The 13,255-nt window shown below is 38.5% G+C and overlaps 2 protein-coding genes across 2 annotated transcripts; both read right to left on the bottom strand.

Annotated features, from left to right (window-relative positions):
• Positions 1-7,646: 7,646 nt before the first annotated feature.
• On the bottom strand, positions 7,647-8,276 carry LOC126786957 (agamous-like MADS-box protein AGL29). Its single transcript, XM_050512909.1, has one exon. The coding sequence runs from the start codon at positions 8,274-8,276 to the stop codon at positions 7,647-7,649; it is 630 nt and encodes a 209-aa protein (XP_050368866.1).
• Positions 8,277-9,477: 1,201 nt separating this feature from the next.
• On the bottom strand, positions 9,478-12,978 carry LOC126788682 (uncharacterized). The gene has a single exon (XM_050514693.1). The coding sequence runs from the start codon at positions 12,833-12,835 to the stop codon at positions 9,761-9,763; it is 3,075 nt and encodes a 1,024-aa protein (XP_050370650.1). The 5' UTR covers positions 12,836-12,978; the 3' UTR covers positions 9,478-9,760.
• Between the last annotated feature and the right edge of the window lie 277 nt (positions 12,979-13,255).

Genomic DNA, 13,255 nt, shown 5'->3' with positions numbered 1-13,255 from the left:
TTAGATTTACCATCATCAATGCGCCACTTAAGGCATCTCCCCCCCCATCTAGTGCCAAGCATCAACCCAATTGACCTAGTGAACCTTCTTATTATCCACAGTATCACCCCAAATAAAATCTTTGTTCAGTTTGTCAATCTTATCACATACACTCAAAGGTAACTGAGTAGTTTTCATAGCATAAATTGGTATAGAAGAGGTTACATATTGCACAAGAGTGAGTCTTCTAGCCATGTTAAGGTTTCTACTCATCCAACTGGCTAGTATATTTTGAATTTTGTCAAAGATGCCAGCAAAAATATGTTTATTGATCCTGGAGTGAATAAGTGGCATACCAAGGTACTTGCCGAGATTAGTAGTTAAGGGAGAACAACAAATGCTACTAATTTCAGAAGCAAGTTGTTTGCTAGGACTAGGTGAACAAAAAATATGGGATTTTCATAACTTTGCATGGTGTCATGGTCATGGTTTCTAATATGTATGTGTCCGACTTGCTGGTGGTTCATGGAGTCCGGACTCATCTCAATTGCATTTTCCCAGCTTCAAAATCGAAGAAAAAGCAGTTCAAAATCCTAATATTAGCTATTTATTCTTGGCTTTCAACATTCATGGGGATTTTCGGGATGGGTTGTGCTTTGTCGCTCGCATTACAAAAAAGGCAAGATAAAGATTATATTGCTATTTGCTCCACTTGGATCTAAAAGCAAAGTGATGACAGTACGCATTAAAGTCATTTGTTTAGAGATTAGAAGGCTGAAGCCGGCAACTTCTTCAATCCTCTTCGTGTTATTGAAAATTTGAAGTGTAACCTTAATTTTTATGTAATTTAGTCGTATATATATATATATATATATATATTTTGTGGATTCGTTTTCTATTATTGAGCATTTCAAGACTACAATTGAACCTGGCTATTATTGGAGCCGGTTTTTTATTTGATTTCAAGTAGAAGGATTAGTACTAGGTTTGAAATCAGAGTCATTGTTAAAAAATATTGCTCAACATATACGTTCACTTTTTTTTCTAGTTCGGGTTTGTGACTCATTATCTCATTAGGTTCCACAACATTGTACATTTGAACTAGCTTTATGATCTAAAATTACATATGAACAATGATTGTACGTCAACACAGTCATATATTGATACTATAATCATCTTCATTTTGTATGAATATGGGATTAGGTGAATAAAAAATAAGGGAATTTTCATAGCTTTGGATGGTGTCATGGTCACGGTTCCTAATATGTATGTATCCGATTTGCTAGTGGTTCATGGAGTCCAGACTCATCTCAATTGCACTGCCATGGCTTCACAATTAAAAAAAAAGAGCAGTTCAAAATCCTAATGTTAGCTATTTATTCTGGGCTTTCAACGTTCATGGAGATTTCATGATAGGTTGTGTTTTGTCGCACGCATTACAAAAAAATGCAAAGATTATGTTGGTCTTTTGCTCCACTTGGATGTAAAAACAAAGTGATGACAGTACGCATTAAAGTCATTTGTTTAGAGATTATAAACCTAAAGCCGGCAACTTCTTCAATCCTCTTCGTGTTATTGAAAATTTGAAGTGTAACCCTAATTTCTATGTAATTTAGTCGTATATATATTTCGTCGATTCATTTTCTATTATATAGCATTTCAAGACTACAATTGAACGCGGCTAGTGTTAGAGTCGGTTTTTTATTGGATTTTAAGTGAAGGGATTAGTACTAGGTTTGGAATCATGGTGATTGTTAAAAATCCAAGCTCAACATCTAGGTTCACTTTTTTTTATAGTTCGGGTTTGTGACTCATTATCTCATTAGGTTCCTCAACATTGTACATTTGTACTAGATTTATGATCCAAAATTACATATGAACAAGGATTGTACGCCAACACATTCATATATTGATACTGTAATCATCTTCAGTTTGTATGAATATGAGATTAGGTGAACAAAAAATAAGAGATTTTTCATAGCTTTTGATTGTGTCATGGTCACGGTTCCTAATATGTATGTGTCCGACTTACTGGTGGTTCATGGAGTCTGGACTCATCTCAATTGCACTGCCCTAGCTTCACAATCAAAGAAAGAGCAGTTCAAAATCCTAATGTTAGCTATTTATTCTGGGCTTTCAACGTTCATAGGGATTTCAAGATGAGTTGTGTTTTGTCGCACGCATTACAAAAAAATGCAAGATGAAGATTATGGTTGTCTTTGCTCCATTTGGATCTAAAAACAAAAATGATGACATCACGCATTATAGTCATTTGTTTAGAGATTAGAAGCCTGAAGCCGACAACTTCTTCAATCCTCTTCGTGTTATTGAAAATTTGAAGTGTAACCCTAATTTCTATGTAATTTAGTCGTATATATATTTTGTGGATTCGTTTTCTATTATCGAGCATTTCAAGACTATAATCGAATGCGGCTAGTGTTAGAGCTGGTTTTTTTATTGGATTTCAAGTGGAGGGATTAGTACTAGGTTTGGAATCATGGTGATTGTTAAAAATCCAAGCTCAACATCTAGGTCCACTTTTTTTTTATAGTTCGGGTTTGTGACTCATTATCTCATTAGGTTCCTCAACATTGTACATTCGTACTAGATTTATGATCCAAAATTACATATGAACAAGGATTGTACGCCAACACATTCATATATTGATACTGTAATCATCTTCAGTTTGTATGAATATGAGATTAGGTGAACAAAAAATAAGGTATTTTTCATAGCTTTTAATTGTGTCATGGTCACGGTTCCTAATATGTATGTGTCCGACTTACTGGTGGTTCATGGAGTCCTGACTCATCTCAATTGCACTGCCCTGGCTTCATAATCGAAGAAATAACAGTTCAAAATCCTAATGTTAGCTATTTATTCTGGGCTTTCAACGTTCATGGGGATTTCATGATGGGTTGTGTTTTGTCGCATGCATTACAAAAAAATGCAAAGATTATGTTGGTCTTTGCTCCACTTGTATCTATTATTGCAAGGATTCGTTTTCTATTATTGAGAATTTCAAGACTACAATTGAACGTGGCTATTGTTGGAGCCGATTTTTTATTTGATTTCAAGTAGAGGGATTAGTACTAGGTTTGAAATCAGGGTCATTGTTAAAAAATATTGCTCAACATCTACGTTCACTTTTTTTTATAGTTCGGGTTTGTGACTCATTATCTCATTAGGGTCCTCAACATTGTACATTTGAACTAGTTTTATGATCTAAAATTACATATGAACAATGATTGTACATCAACACAGTCATATATTGATACTGTAATCATCTTTAGTTTGTATAAATATGGGATTAGGTGAACAAAAAATAAGGGAATTTTCATAGTTTTGGATGGTGTCATGGTCACGGTTCCTAATATGTATGTATCCTACTTGCTGGTGGTTCATGGAGTCCGGACTCATCTCAATTGCACTGCCATAGCTTCACAATAAAAAAAAGAGCAGTTCAAAATCATAATGTTAGCTATTTATTCTAGGCTTTCAACGTTCATGGGGATTTCAGGATGGGTTGTGTTTTGTCGCACGCATTACAAAAAAATGCAAAGATTATGTTGGTCTTTGCTCCACTTGTATCTAAAAACAAAGTGATGACACTACGCATTAAAGTCATTTGTTTAGAGATTATAAGCCTGAAGTTGACAACTTCTTCAAATCTCTTCGTGTTATTGAAAATTTGAAGTGTAATCCTAATTTCTATGTAATTTAGTCATATATATATTTTGTGGATTCGTTTTCTATTATCGAGCATTTCAGGACTACAATTGAACGTGGCTATTGTTGGAGCCGGTTTTTTTAATTTGATTTCAAGTCGAGGGATTAGTACTAGGTTTGGAATCAGGGTTATTGTTAAAAAATATTGCTCAACATCTACGTTCACTTTTTTTTAGTTCGGGTTTGTGACTCATTATCTCATTAGGTTCCTCAACATTATACATTTGTACTGGCTTTATGATTCAAAATTACATATGAAAAAGGATTGTACGCCAACACAGTCATATATTGATACTGTAATCATCTTCAGTTTGTATGAATATGGGATTAGGTGAACAAAAAATAAGAGATTTTTCATAGCTTTGGATGGTGTCATGGTCACGGTTCCTAATATTAATGTGTCCGACTTACTGGTGGTTCATGGAGTCCGGACTCATCTCAATTGCATTGCCCTGGCTTCACAATCAAAGAAAGAGCAGTTCAAAATCCTAATGTTAGATATTTATTCTAGGCTTTCAACGTTCATGGGATTTCAGGATGGGTTGTGTTTTGTCGCACGCATTATAAAAAAATGCAAGATGAAGATTATGTTGGTCTTTGCTCCACTTGGATGTAAAAATAAAGTGATGACAATACACATTAAAGTCATTTGTTTAGAGATTAGAAGGCTGAAGCCGGCAACTTCTTCAATCCTCTTCGTGTTATTGAAAATTTGAAGTGTAACCCTAATTTCTATGTAATTTAGTCGTATATATATTTGGTGGATTCGTTTTCTATTATATAGCATTTCAAGACTACAATCGAATGCGGCTAGTGTTGGAGCCGTTTTTTTTATGGGATTTAAAGTAGAGGGATTAGTACTAGGTTTAGAATCGGGGTCATTGTTAAAAAATTCAAGTTGAACATCTAGGTTCACTTTTTTTTTTATAGTTCAGGTTTGTGACTCATTATCTCATTAAGTTCCTCAACATTGTACATTTGTACTGGCTTTATGATCCAAAATTACATATGAACAAGGATTGTACGCCAACACAGTCATATATTGATACTGTAATCATCTTCAGTTTGTATGAATGAATTGCATGATTACTCATACTGAGTATCATTGACTACAAAATTCGCTACATGGTTGTAATTCTTAGTAGAAGAACAATTTCTTATTTCTGTTGCTCTAATGCTGGTTCTTTATAATTTTTAGATTTTGTATCTAATTTCAACTCTAAATAGAAATCAATTTTGGATGTGTTTGTAGGTCTCCATTCTCTCTTTTTTTTTAAATTAAGAAAATCCTTAACTTACTCCACTCTCACTCATCTCGTTTGTCAAATTTGAACCGTTGATCTCAATAATATCTACATCTTTTATCGTACTTTGCATAATACAACTTTAGCTCATTTATCAAAAACAAAAAACAAAAACAAAACAAAATTCCAATCAAAGTTGAGGTTCACGCTTGATAGTCACTTCATATATCCGCTCCATGAGACCGAGATAAAAAACTTAACTCGTGCTTCGAATTTTAAGTGGGTTTGATCGATGAACTGAGATGATATATAGTAAGTGCTTTATCCCTCACAACCAAGCATATCCCAATTCAACCTAATCGAGGTGGTTACGATAAAGAGAGATTGAGAGCTTAAGAGTTGTTTCAAGTAAGACATAATCATCGATCGTCTAAACTTAAAGTTCTGGAGAGTGAGGGACTTCGTTCTCCTTCTCCAAGTATTCTTCAAACTCATAAATCTTTATAACTTTTGATGTTAGTGATCTAGATGCGTTCCGCCTAGGACCGAATACAACTAGGTTTAGGATTAATAAAACTGAAAATTAGTATATCTAAAGGGAGTTTGATCAATGTGAATTCATGAGATCGGAGATACAAAATCTATTGTAATATCAATTACATGGATCATCAACCTAGACGGAGAAATTGTAACCAAGACGCGTCGGCGACACCGGGATGGATTGATCGGAGGTGGTGCGAGTGCAGAGGAAGAACGTTGGTTATGCGCGTGGTTTTCGGGGTCGCACGGAGGAGGAGCACAGTTGAGTCGAAGACTCGATCTATTTTAGGAGAATACTAAAGCCTTATCATGATCACTCCCATATATGTATATAAAAGAAATCCAATGGCTGTGATAAATCGACCTTAAATCTATGGTCTAGATCACACCATAAACATTTTCAGATTTTCCAAATAATTCTTTTATATTTTCAAACTTCAGAAAATCATATAAATAGTTTGAAACTCCAGAAAATCTCAAACATTCTCAAATATTCGCGTAACGTGTACGACTCTTAATTCATGAGAGTCACTTATTTGAAAACTCTGAAAAATATCCTCGAGCTATTACTTTAATAATTACCGAGATTATAAAATAATCACTAACAATCTTAACTTAACTCGTTAATATTTCCCGAGGCTCACAATATGGTTACTATAAACAAAAGGAATGAATGAAGAAAAATGTTTTCATACGGTTTATTTTGGTATTTGCTCAACTTGGATCTTAAGTGTTTTAAATGACCATATGCATAAATGACTTTATTAGAGATTAAAAGCTGGCAACTTCTTCAATCTGTATTATTAAAAATTTGAAGTGTAATCCTTATTTCTACGTAATTTAGTCGTATATATATATAATTTTTTTGTGGATCAATTTTCCATTATCAAGCATTTCAAGACTACAATCGATAAACTTCAATATTATCATGTAGATGATGTCGCCAGAGGAGAGCAAGTTGTTAGCTATCAGGAAAGTATGTTAGGCGTTGCCGCTAACCTCCTCCACAAAGCCGAGGAGGACATATATGATGGAGCTGGGAGTAAGATTGAGTTAGTGAAGAGACATAAGAGTACTTCCAAATCTTTCGAGTATACTCCTTCCGACGCTGTGGTACCGGCTCAGGTGGAAGTTATGGGTTTCATGCACGTGAATAATAACGTCATCGGTGGCGGTGGCCGGTGGAGTTGTAAAGGTTGATGTACCTTCAGTGGCAGCTGGAGTTGGGATGGGGGTTCTAGGCGCAATGGTGACATTCTGAGCAGGAGAGGTGCTAGTCAAAGCGGTTAAGGGTGGAGGCAACGCTGCCAATTGATGATCGTGTAATTGAGCGGATGTTTTTTGTTTTTAAGATGGCAGATCTTTTTGTTACATACATGTTTGCTGATATTTTGTAATTTTAATTCTTTTGCAAGGGCATGATGGATATTTAATATGACTAGTTCCTTGCGTTTTCAATTTACCATTGATTGTATTAGAGAGAATTGACTCAAAACAAAATACTACAATCGAAACGCGGCTGGTGTTAGAGCTTTTTTTTATTAGGTTTTTTTATTGAATTTCAAGTTGAGGGATTGTACTAGGCTTAAAATTGAGGCATTGTTGAATATCCAAGCTCAACATCTAGGTTCATAATTTTTTTATAGTTTGAGTCTGTGACTCATTATTTCATTAGGTTTCTCAACATTGTACATTTGTACCAGGTTTAGGATCTAAGATTACGTATGAATAAGGATTGTATGCCAACACAGTTAATTTAAACTTAAAGTGAGACATAATCATTGATAGTCTAAACTTAAGTTCTGCAGAGTGAGGGTCGAGTACTTCGTTCTCCCTCTCCAAGTATTCCCGTTCGGTCTCCAAGTATTATTGTTCGGCCATACAACTAGGTTTAGGATTAATGATACTGAAAACTATTATATATAAAGGTAGTTTGATCAATGAGAGATACAAAAGCTGTTGCAATATCAATTACATAGCTTTGTTTGTATACACTTGCATCATCAACCTAGCCTGTCCATCTAATCGAGAGGTGACATCATAAAGCCAAACTTCCTACTTCTTTTTCATCATCCATCAAAAAAACAAAAACTACAAAACCTAGAAGGGGCAATGGGGCATAATGCCCCCTACTTTATTTATACAAATCAGAACTCATATCCCACCAAAATAGTCCTTGGTGCATGATTCTCTCATGTTCCTATCATTCAACAACCAAACTACATTGTTTCTCAATTGTTTTAGGCTTTGATAATACCTCCGTAGTTGTTCTGGATCATCAGGCTCCTCATCCCACCAAAACTTGTGGTTAGAGCCTAGAGATAAGTGACCAATTCCTCTATTGATGTTCTCAAAAAGATTCGTCTCCTGGTTACTATGATCCTTCTCTTCGCAGGCCATAGGCTCAGTGCCTTCATCGGTGGTGACCTCTAATTCCTCCTCTTGCTTGCCTTCTAATTCTCTTTCTCGCTCGGCATTTGTAACTTCTTGCTCGCCTGCTAAATCGTCGTCATCATCATCTTCATGACTAACGGAATCATGATCTTCCTCAACACGATCTGGAATTTCATCACCACGGTACCGAGCTACGATGGAATCAACGTCAGGGTGGCCAAAATTGTAGAACTTTCCACCCGGTGAAACGGTAAGAATCGCGATTTCGGCACCACACATAGCACAAAGCTCAGCAGCTTTTCCGAACAAACCCTTTCGCCTCTTCGTATAAGTGGCCTTTAGGTAGGGTTTCTTTTCGATTTTCTTGATTTCGATCTTCCTTCGACCCATGATGCTTCTGCTCCTTCCCCTTCTCCTTCTTCTTCACTTTGTGGACTGTAACGAACAAGTTCCCTAGTGTGGTGTGATTTGTGAATACCAAACGATACTAGTGGAGGCGTCGAAAGATATATATAGAATAACAGACCATAAATTCTAGGTTTCCTTAATCGATACGTTGGCTTTGGAAACACGTACCGTCATGAGTCAATGGGAGCCATTATGGGATAGATTCAAAGTGATTGTATCATAATTGGAAACTCTTATAATAAAAAAATTTGTGACCAAAGGGAGAGTAATTATTTTGTGTACCAAATCAGAAACAATTACAGTAAAAATGGATTAATAATATGAGATATGTGGCGCATATGTATAATAATTTTTCCCAAATGGAACAACTTTTTGTTTAGTAGATTTCTTTCGGCCTTAATTTTAGTAAAAAAAAAAAATAAGGAAACAATGTCCAAAATATATTCTTAGATATACGAAACTTAGAAAAGAAGAATTAACAGCTAGATAATCTAAAATTTCGAATCAAATAACCTGAAGTGTCATCAGATACAATTGACCATTTTAAATATGAAGGTCCAAATTTGAGTACGTTAAATCCATGTAACAAAAGAAATTTGTAATATCTCAATCTTAAATCAAATCCCAAATAAGTTGACACTGAATAAAAAAAAATTGATATAAAAGTCTTGCCATAAGTTAAGAATCTTGCGATGGAAACGACCTAAAGATACCAATATCGTTGAAGATCCGGAAGAAAAAAAAATAAAGCAATAAAAATCTTTCTCCAGCCAGAATATACATTTCAAGATCACAAGTTCAGATTTCAAAATTACAAACCATGAAAATAGAGGCTAATTTGATCATGAAACGAACATCACCAACTATGAAAAGAGAAAACCGATTGTGAAGTACTTCATACAGGCCGCAGCCAATTCCATCGAAGCCTAAAGTCTTAGAGAATGACACATTTTGCAACCATCAACCAATATAGGAAACAGATGAGAACATAATTTTCTTCTAAGACCAATGAGCAATGTTCGCATTGAAAATACTCATAATACCTACAGTGCAATGCTGCTTCATAGTTCATACAGAAATGAGCTCGCTAGAGGAATACTTCCACAAAGAGCAATAAGAACTTAGAGACACTTCCAGCATCAAATTATAGCAGAAGATGGAGTGCAGTCATCGGAAAACGAAATTCATAGGTCATATATGTAACCAGATCGAGGAACACGTTTACAAAGAGCAATAAGAACTTACAAAACACTCTCAGCATCCAACTGTAGCAGAAGCTGGAGTTCAGTCAGTGGATAACAAAATTGAATATTCATTATTCTGAAGAGAATCATTAGTAACTAGAGTACATTACGAATATCAAAACCTCTGTACTTTCACAAAAGGAGTATGGAACTGTCCCCTATACGTTCTAAACTATGTCTGACTCATCAACAAAATCAACTACCTCTACTAGCTCCCCCTATCTATACCTTACGAGCCAAAGTCCTCTGCTTTGTCGCGTGCTGCACTACTTTTTCCTCCACAGGAAGACCCTTTTGCCGTCTCACAGCATTTATCAGTTTTCTGGCTGTATTTGGCGGCACACTAGAACCATCACCAAACTCTTCTTTCTCCTCGTCTGTTTTTGGTACAAAGAAAGGATCCTTATCAAGTGCTTCCCAGTGGCTAAGCACAAGAAGAGCACTTGCAGCTCCAGCAGTCCATCTCCTAAGCTCATCCGCAAAACCAAAGCTTTCAGCAACCGGCACATAGGCATGTACCGTGAACAATGGAGAGCCTTCCTGCATTTCTTCCTTTAAAACTTTGGTCCGCCGTCGCCCAAGCACAGCATACATGTTACCCAATTGTTCAGTCGGCGTAATCAACTCACAAAAGTACATAGCTTCCACAAGCCGTGGTTTCTTTTGAAGTACAGCTGCTCTACACGCATCTTTAACAGCTGTCATTACCTGTCCTGTGAAGATACCATATTGCTCGGGATGCTGGTGGGAGGTTTCCAACTCATCAGACTGAGCAACTAATGGTAAAATGTAAGCTTCAACCACAAATGCCAAACCCCACATAGGATCATCACATAAAGGTCCAGCTGCTGTTGCCTGTTGAAATCCAGATAAAACACTGCTCTGAAGGCGCTCTGCTTCAGCATATAGTTCATCAGTTACTTCTGAAGATGTCTCAGCAGCTGCATTCTCATAGTCAGAAGCAAACACCAATCCTAACTTCTCAGAAACATGAGAGGAGCCGCGGATGAGAACAGATGAGTCAGTACCATTTACTTTTATTTCTGGAGTAAGTAAGATGTTAGGGCCGATATGACAGGGACCGAGCGCCCAGATCCTTCTAAGAAGTTTCTGCCACTTCAATTTACATTTCTCAGTCCGATCCTTGTCAGACTCACCACTAGACAAAATATCACTCTCCACAGCCTCCATCATACGGTTCCTTAGTGTTTCAATCGGAGTCGCATCCTCTACAGTGCTTGCAACCTGGGCAGCCTTGACTCCAATGATATCTGCTAGAATATCAGAACTTTCATCAATCACCTTAGTTAGAGAAGGTGGGAGCTTCAAGACCTTCACCCGAACAATGCATCTTCCACTTGGTGTCGCTTTCTCAACATATTCTGAACTAGCAAGAAATGATTTTAAGTTCTCAAGTGTGGATTCATCTCCCAAAATGGTCTCTTTGAAGGATACAAGAGGCTTAGACACTTCCAAGCCTACCCTTGCAAATCTCTCCTTCAAATCTTTCACGCATCTTTCAAGATGTACTTCTCCTGCAGCAGACAAAACAAGTTCTCCTCTAGCAGAAACCGTGACCTCTACAAAAGGGTCAGCCCTGTTCAGCAGCCGTAAACCCTTCTCCAAGGCACCCATATCTGCAGGATCAGATGGCTCAATTGCAACTTTCAAAGTGGGAGACACCTGGAATGACATACTGGAGAAAGGCCAACAATTCTTCGTTGATGAAAGTGTTGCAGTTTTTAGTATATGCTGCCCAAGGCCCCGAATTGCAACAATATCCCCTACCTGCGCCTCTGGCACATGCTGCAAGTTTTGGCCCATCATGAGATACAGAGAATGCAACTTAGCCACCTGAACATGCTTCTGCATGGATTCCCCTTTCAAGGGATCATATAAAGCTGAAAGCACATAAATTTTCTCACCAGGATGAAGAACCCCACTATAAATCCTGGCAAATGCAAGAAAACACTCATCCAATTCACCCTCATTAGACGTATTATCCAAAACTTCCCCATTTAGCCCATACTTTGGAAGTGTTTTTGTTGAGACAGCAAACATCTTCGAAACAAAAGCAACACATGGAGCTTCAGGCCTAGAATCACAAGCTTCAACCGATTTCCTCACAAGCTCTGCCTCTGCAACCACACTAGAATCAGCCTCATCACCCACAACTTCTCTCTCTGGAAGTAACCGCGAAATCCTATACGACTGTGCTGCGATGGGGTCCGGCATACACCTAATAACCATAGACAAAATTGCCTCGTGCAGAGGAAGCCACCGGCTCATCACGGTCTGAACCATGACTTTTGCGTCACCTTTCAAATCCCTCGGCGGTATAGTCAACCTAAATGTCTTGATCACCTTCTGAAGCATCACCTCAGCCTCCTCCCTCTCCTTCAAAGCCGCCTGGTACACGCTCCAAACAGGCTCAAGCACAAACTCAACAAACATCGGCCGAGCCTTCCTCACACCACTCACACCCTTCTGCCCCACAATCTTCTTCTCCTTGTGGTTAAAAAACCAAGGCCCCCATAGCGCCTTCTGCAATGCACTAGTGCTCCACCCGAATTTCTTGCCATAAAACTCGGCAAACTGCGAAACACTAAACCCCCAGCCATCCAGAGCACACACAAAAGCCACATTGCCCTTCTGTGGCTGAAACATGAGCTCCTCATCATCCTCAATCTCCTCAAAGGCCACATCATCGGAGCCCGCCGGCCCCGAAAGGATTGCATCTACATCATTCAAGTATTTAACAGATTTAAAAGCACTAACAATGTTATTAACCTCATGAACAATTCTTAACAACCTAACATAAGCTTCCCTAGGGCTCATTTCGAGCTCGGAGATCAGGCGATCGATCTTGTTGATGACGAGGCACGGCGTCAGCTTCTCGATCCAGGCCTGGCGGAGGACGGCGTGGGTCTGGATGTGGACGCCCTCGACGGCGTCGACGAGGATGAGAGCGCCGTCGCTGAGCCTGGCGGCGGTGGAGACCTCGCTGCAGAAGTCCATGTGGCCGGGGGAGTCGATGACGGTGACGGCGTGGTCGCGGTGGCGGAGGGCGATGGAGGAGCTCTTCATGGTGATAGCGCGGCGCTGCTCCTCCGGGAGGGAGTCCATGTAGCGGAGGCTGCCGGCGAGCTTGGGGTGGATGATGCCGGAGCCGGAGCCGGAGATGAGGTGGTCGCAGAGAGTGGTCTTGCCGTGGTCGACGTGGGCCAGGATGCAAATGTTTCGGAGCTTTCGGGTGTCGGGCGTGGTGGATTTGGGTTGTCGGGTCGGGTCGGCCATTTGGAGTAGTTTATGGTTGAAATTGAGCGAGGAATTGAATTGAGGGGAAGAGAGAGAGAGAGAGAGAGAGAGGAGAAGTCGTATCTTATTGACGGCGGCGGAGGCGGGGCCGCGACTGCCGTGGAGGTTTTATTATGGTTTTGTCTGAGAGGGCAGCACGGCGGGGATTGTGCAAGAATTGGGGCGTCTTTTATATTAGGGCAAGTTCCTACCAAAATAAGGTAAGGGCAAAGTGGGTATTTACCTCATTATTTCCAAATTCAGTAAGAAATTATTTTACAATTTTTCTTTAAAAAAAAGTAATTATTTTTCCTCACTACAATAGTAAATAATTGTAGTAATCTCGAATGTACGCCTTATTGGTTAGAAGCTTGGAATAACATTCACATAGTCATCTTGGTACAATCATCATTTTATTTT

Source organism: Argentina anserina, chromosome 3 (assembly GCF_933775445.1).
Source record: "Argentina anserina chromosome 3, drPotAnse1.1, whole genome shotgun sequence".
NCBI lineage: Eukaryota > Viridiplantae > Streptophyta > Magnoliopsida > Rosales > Rosaceae > Argentina > Argentina anserina.
This window is presented reverse-complemented; position numbering and strand designations above follow the sequence as displayed.

Excerpts from the sequence above, each read along its gene's own strand:
- LOC126786957 (XM_050512909.1), bottom strand. The coding sequence starts at position 8,276 with ATGGGTCGAAGGAAGATCGAAATCAAGAAAATCGAAAAGAAACCCTAC.
- LOC126788682 (XM_050514693.1), bottom strand. The coding sequence starts at position 12,835 with ATGGCCGACCCGACCCGACAACCCAAATCCACCACGCCCGACACCCGA.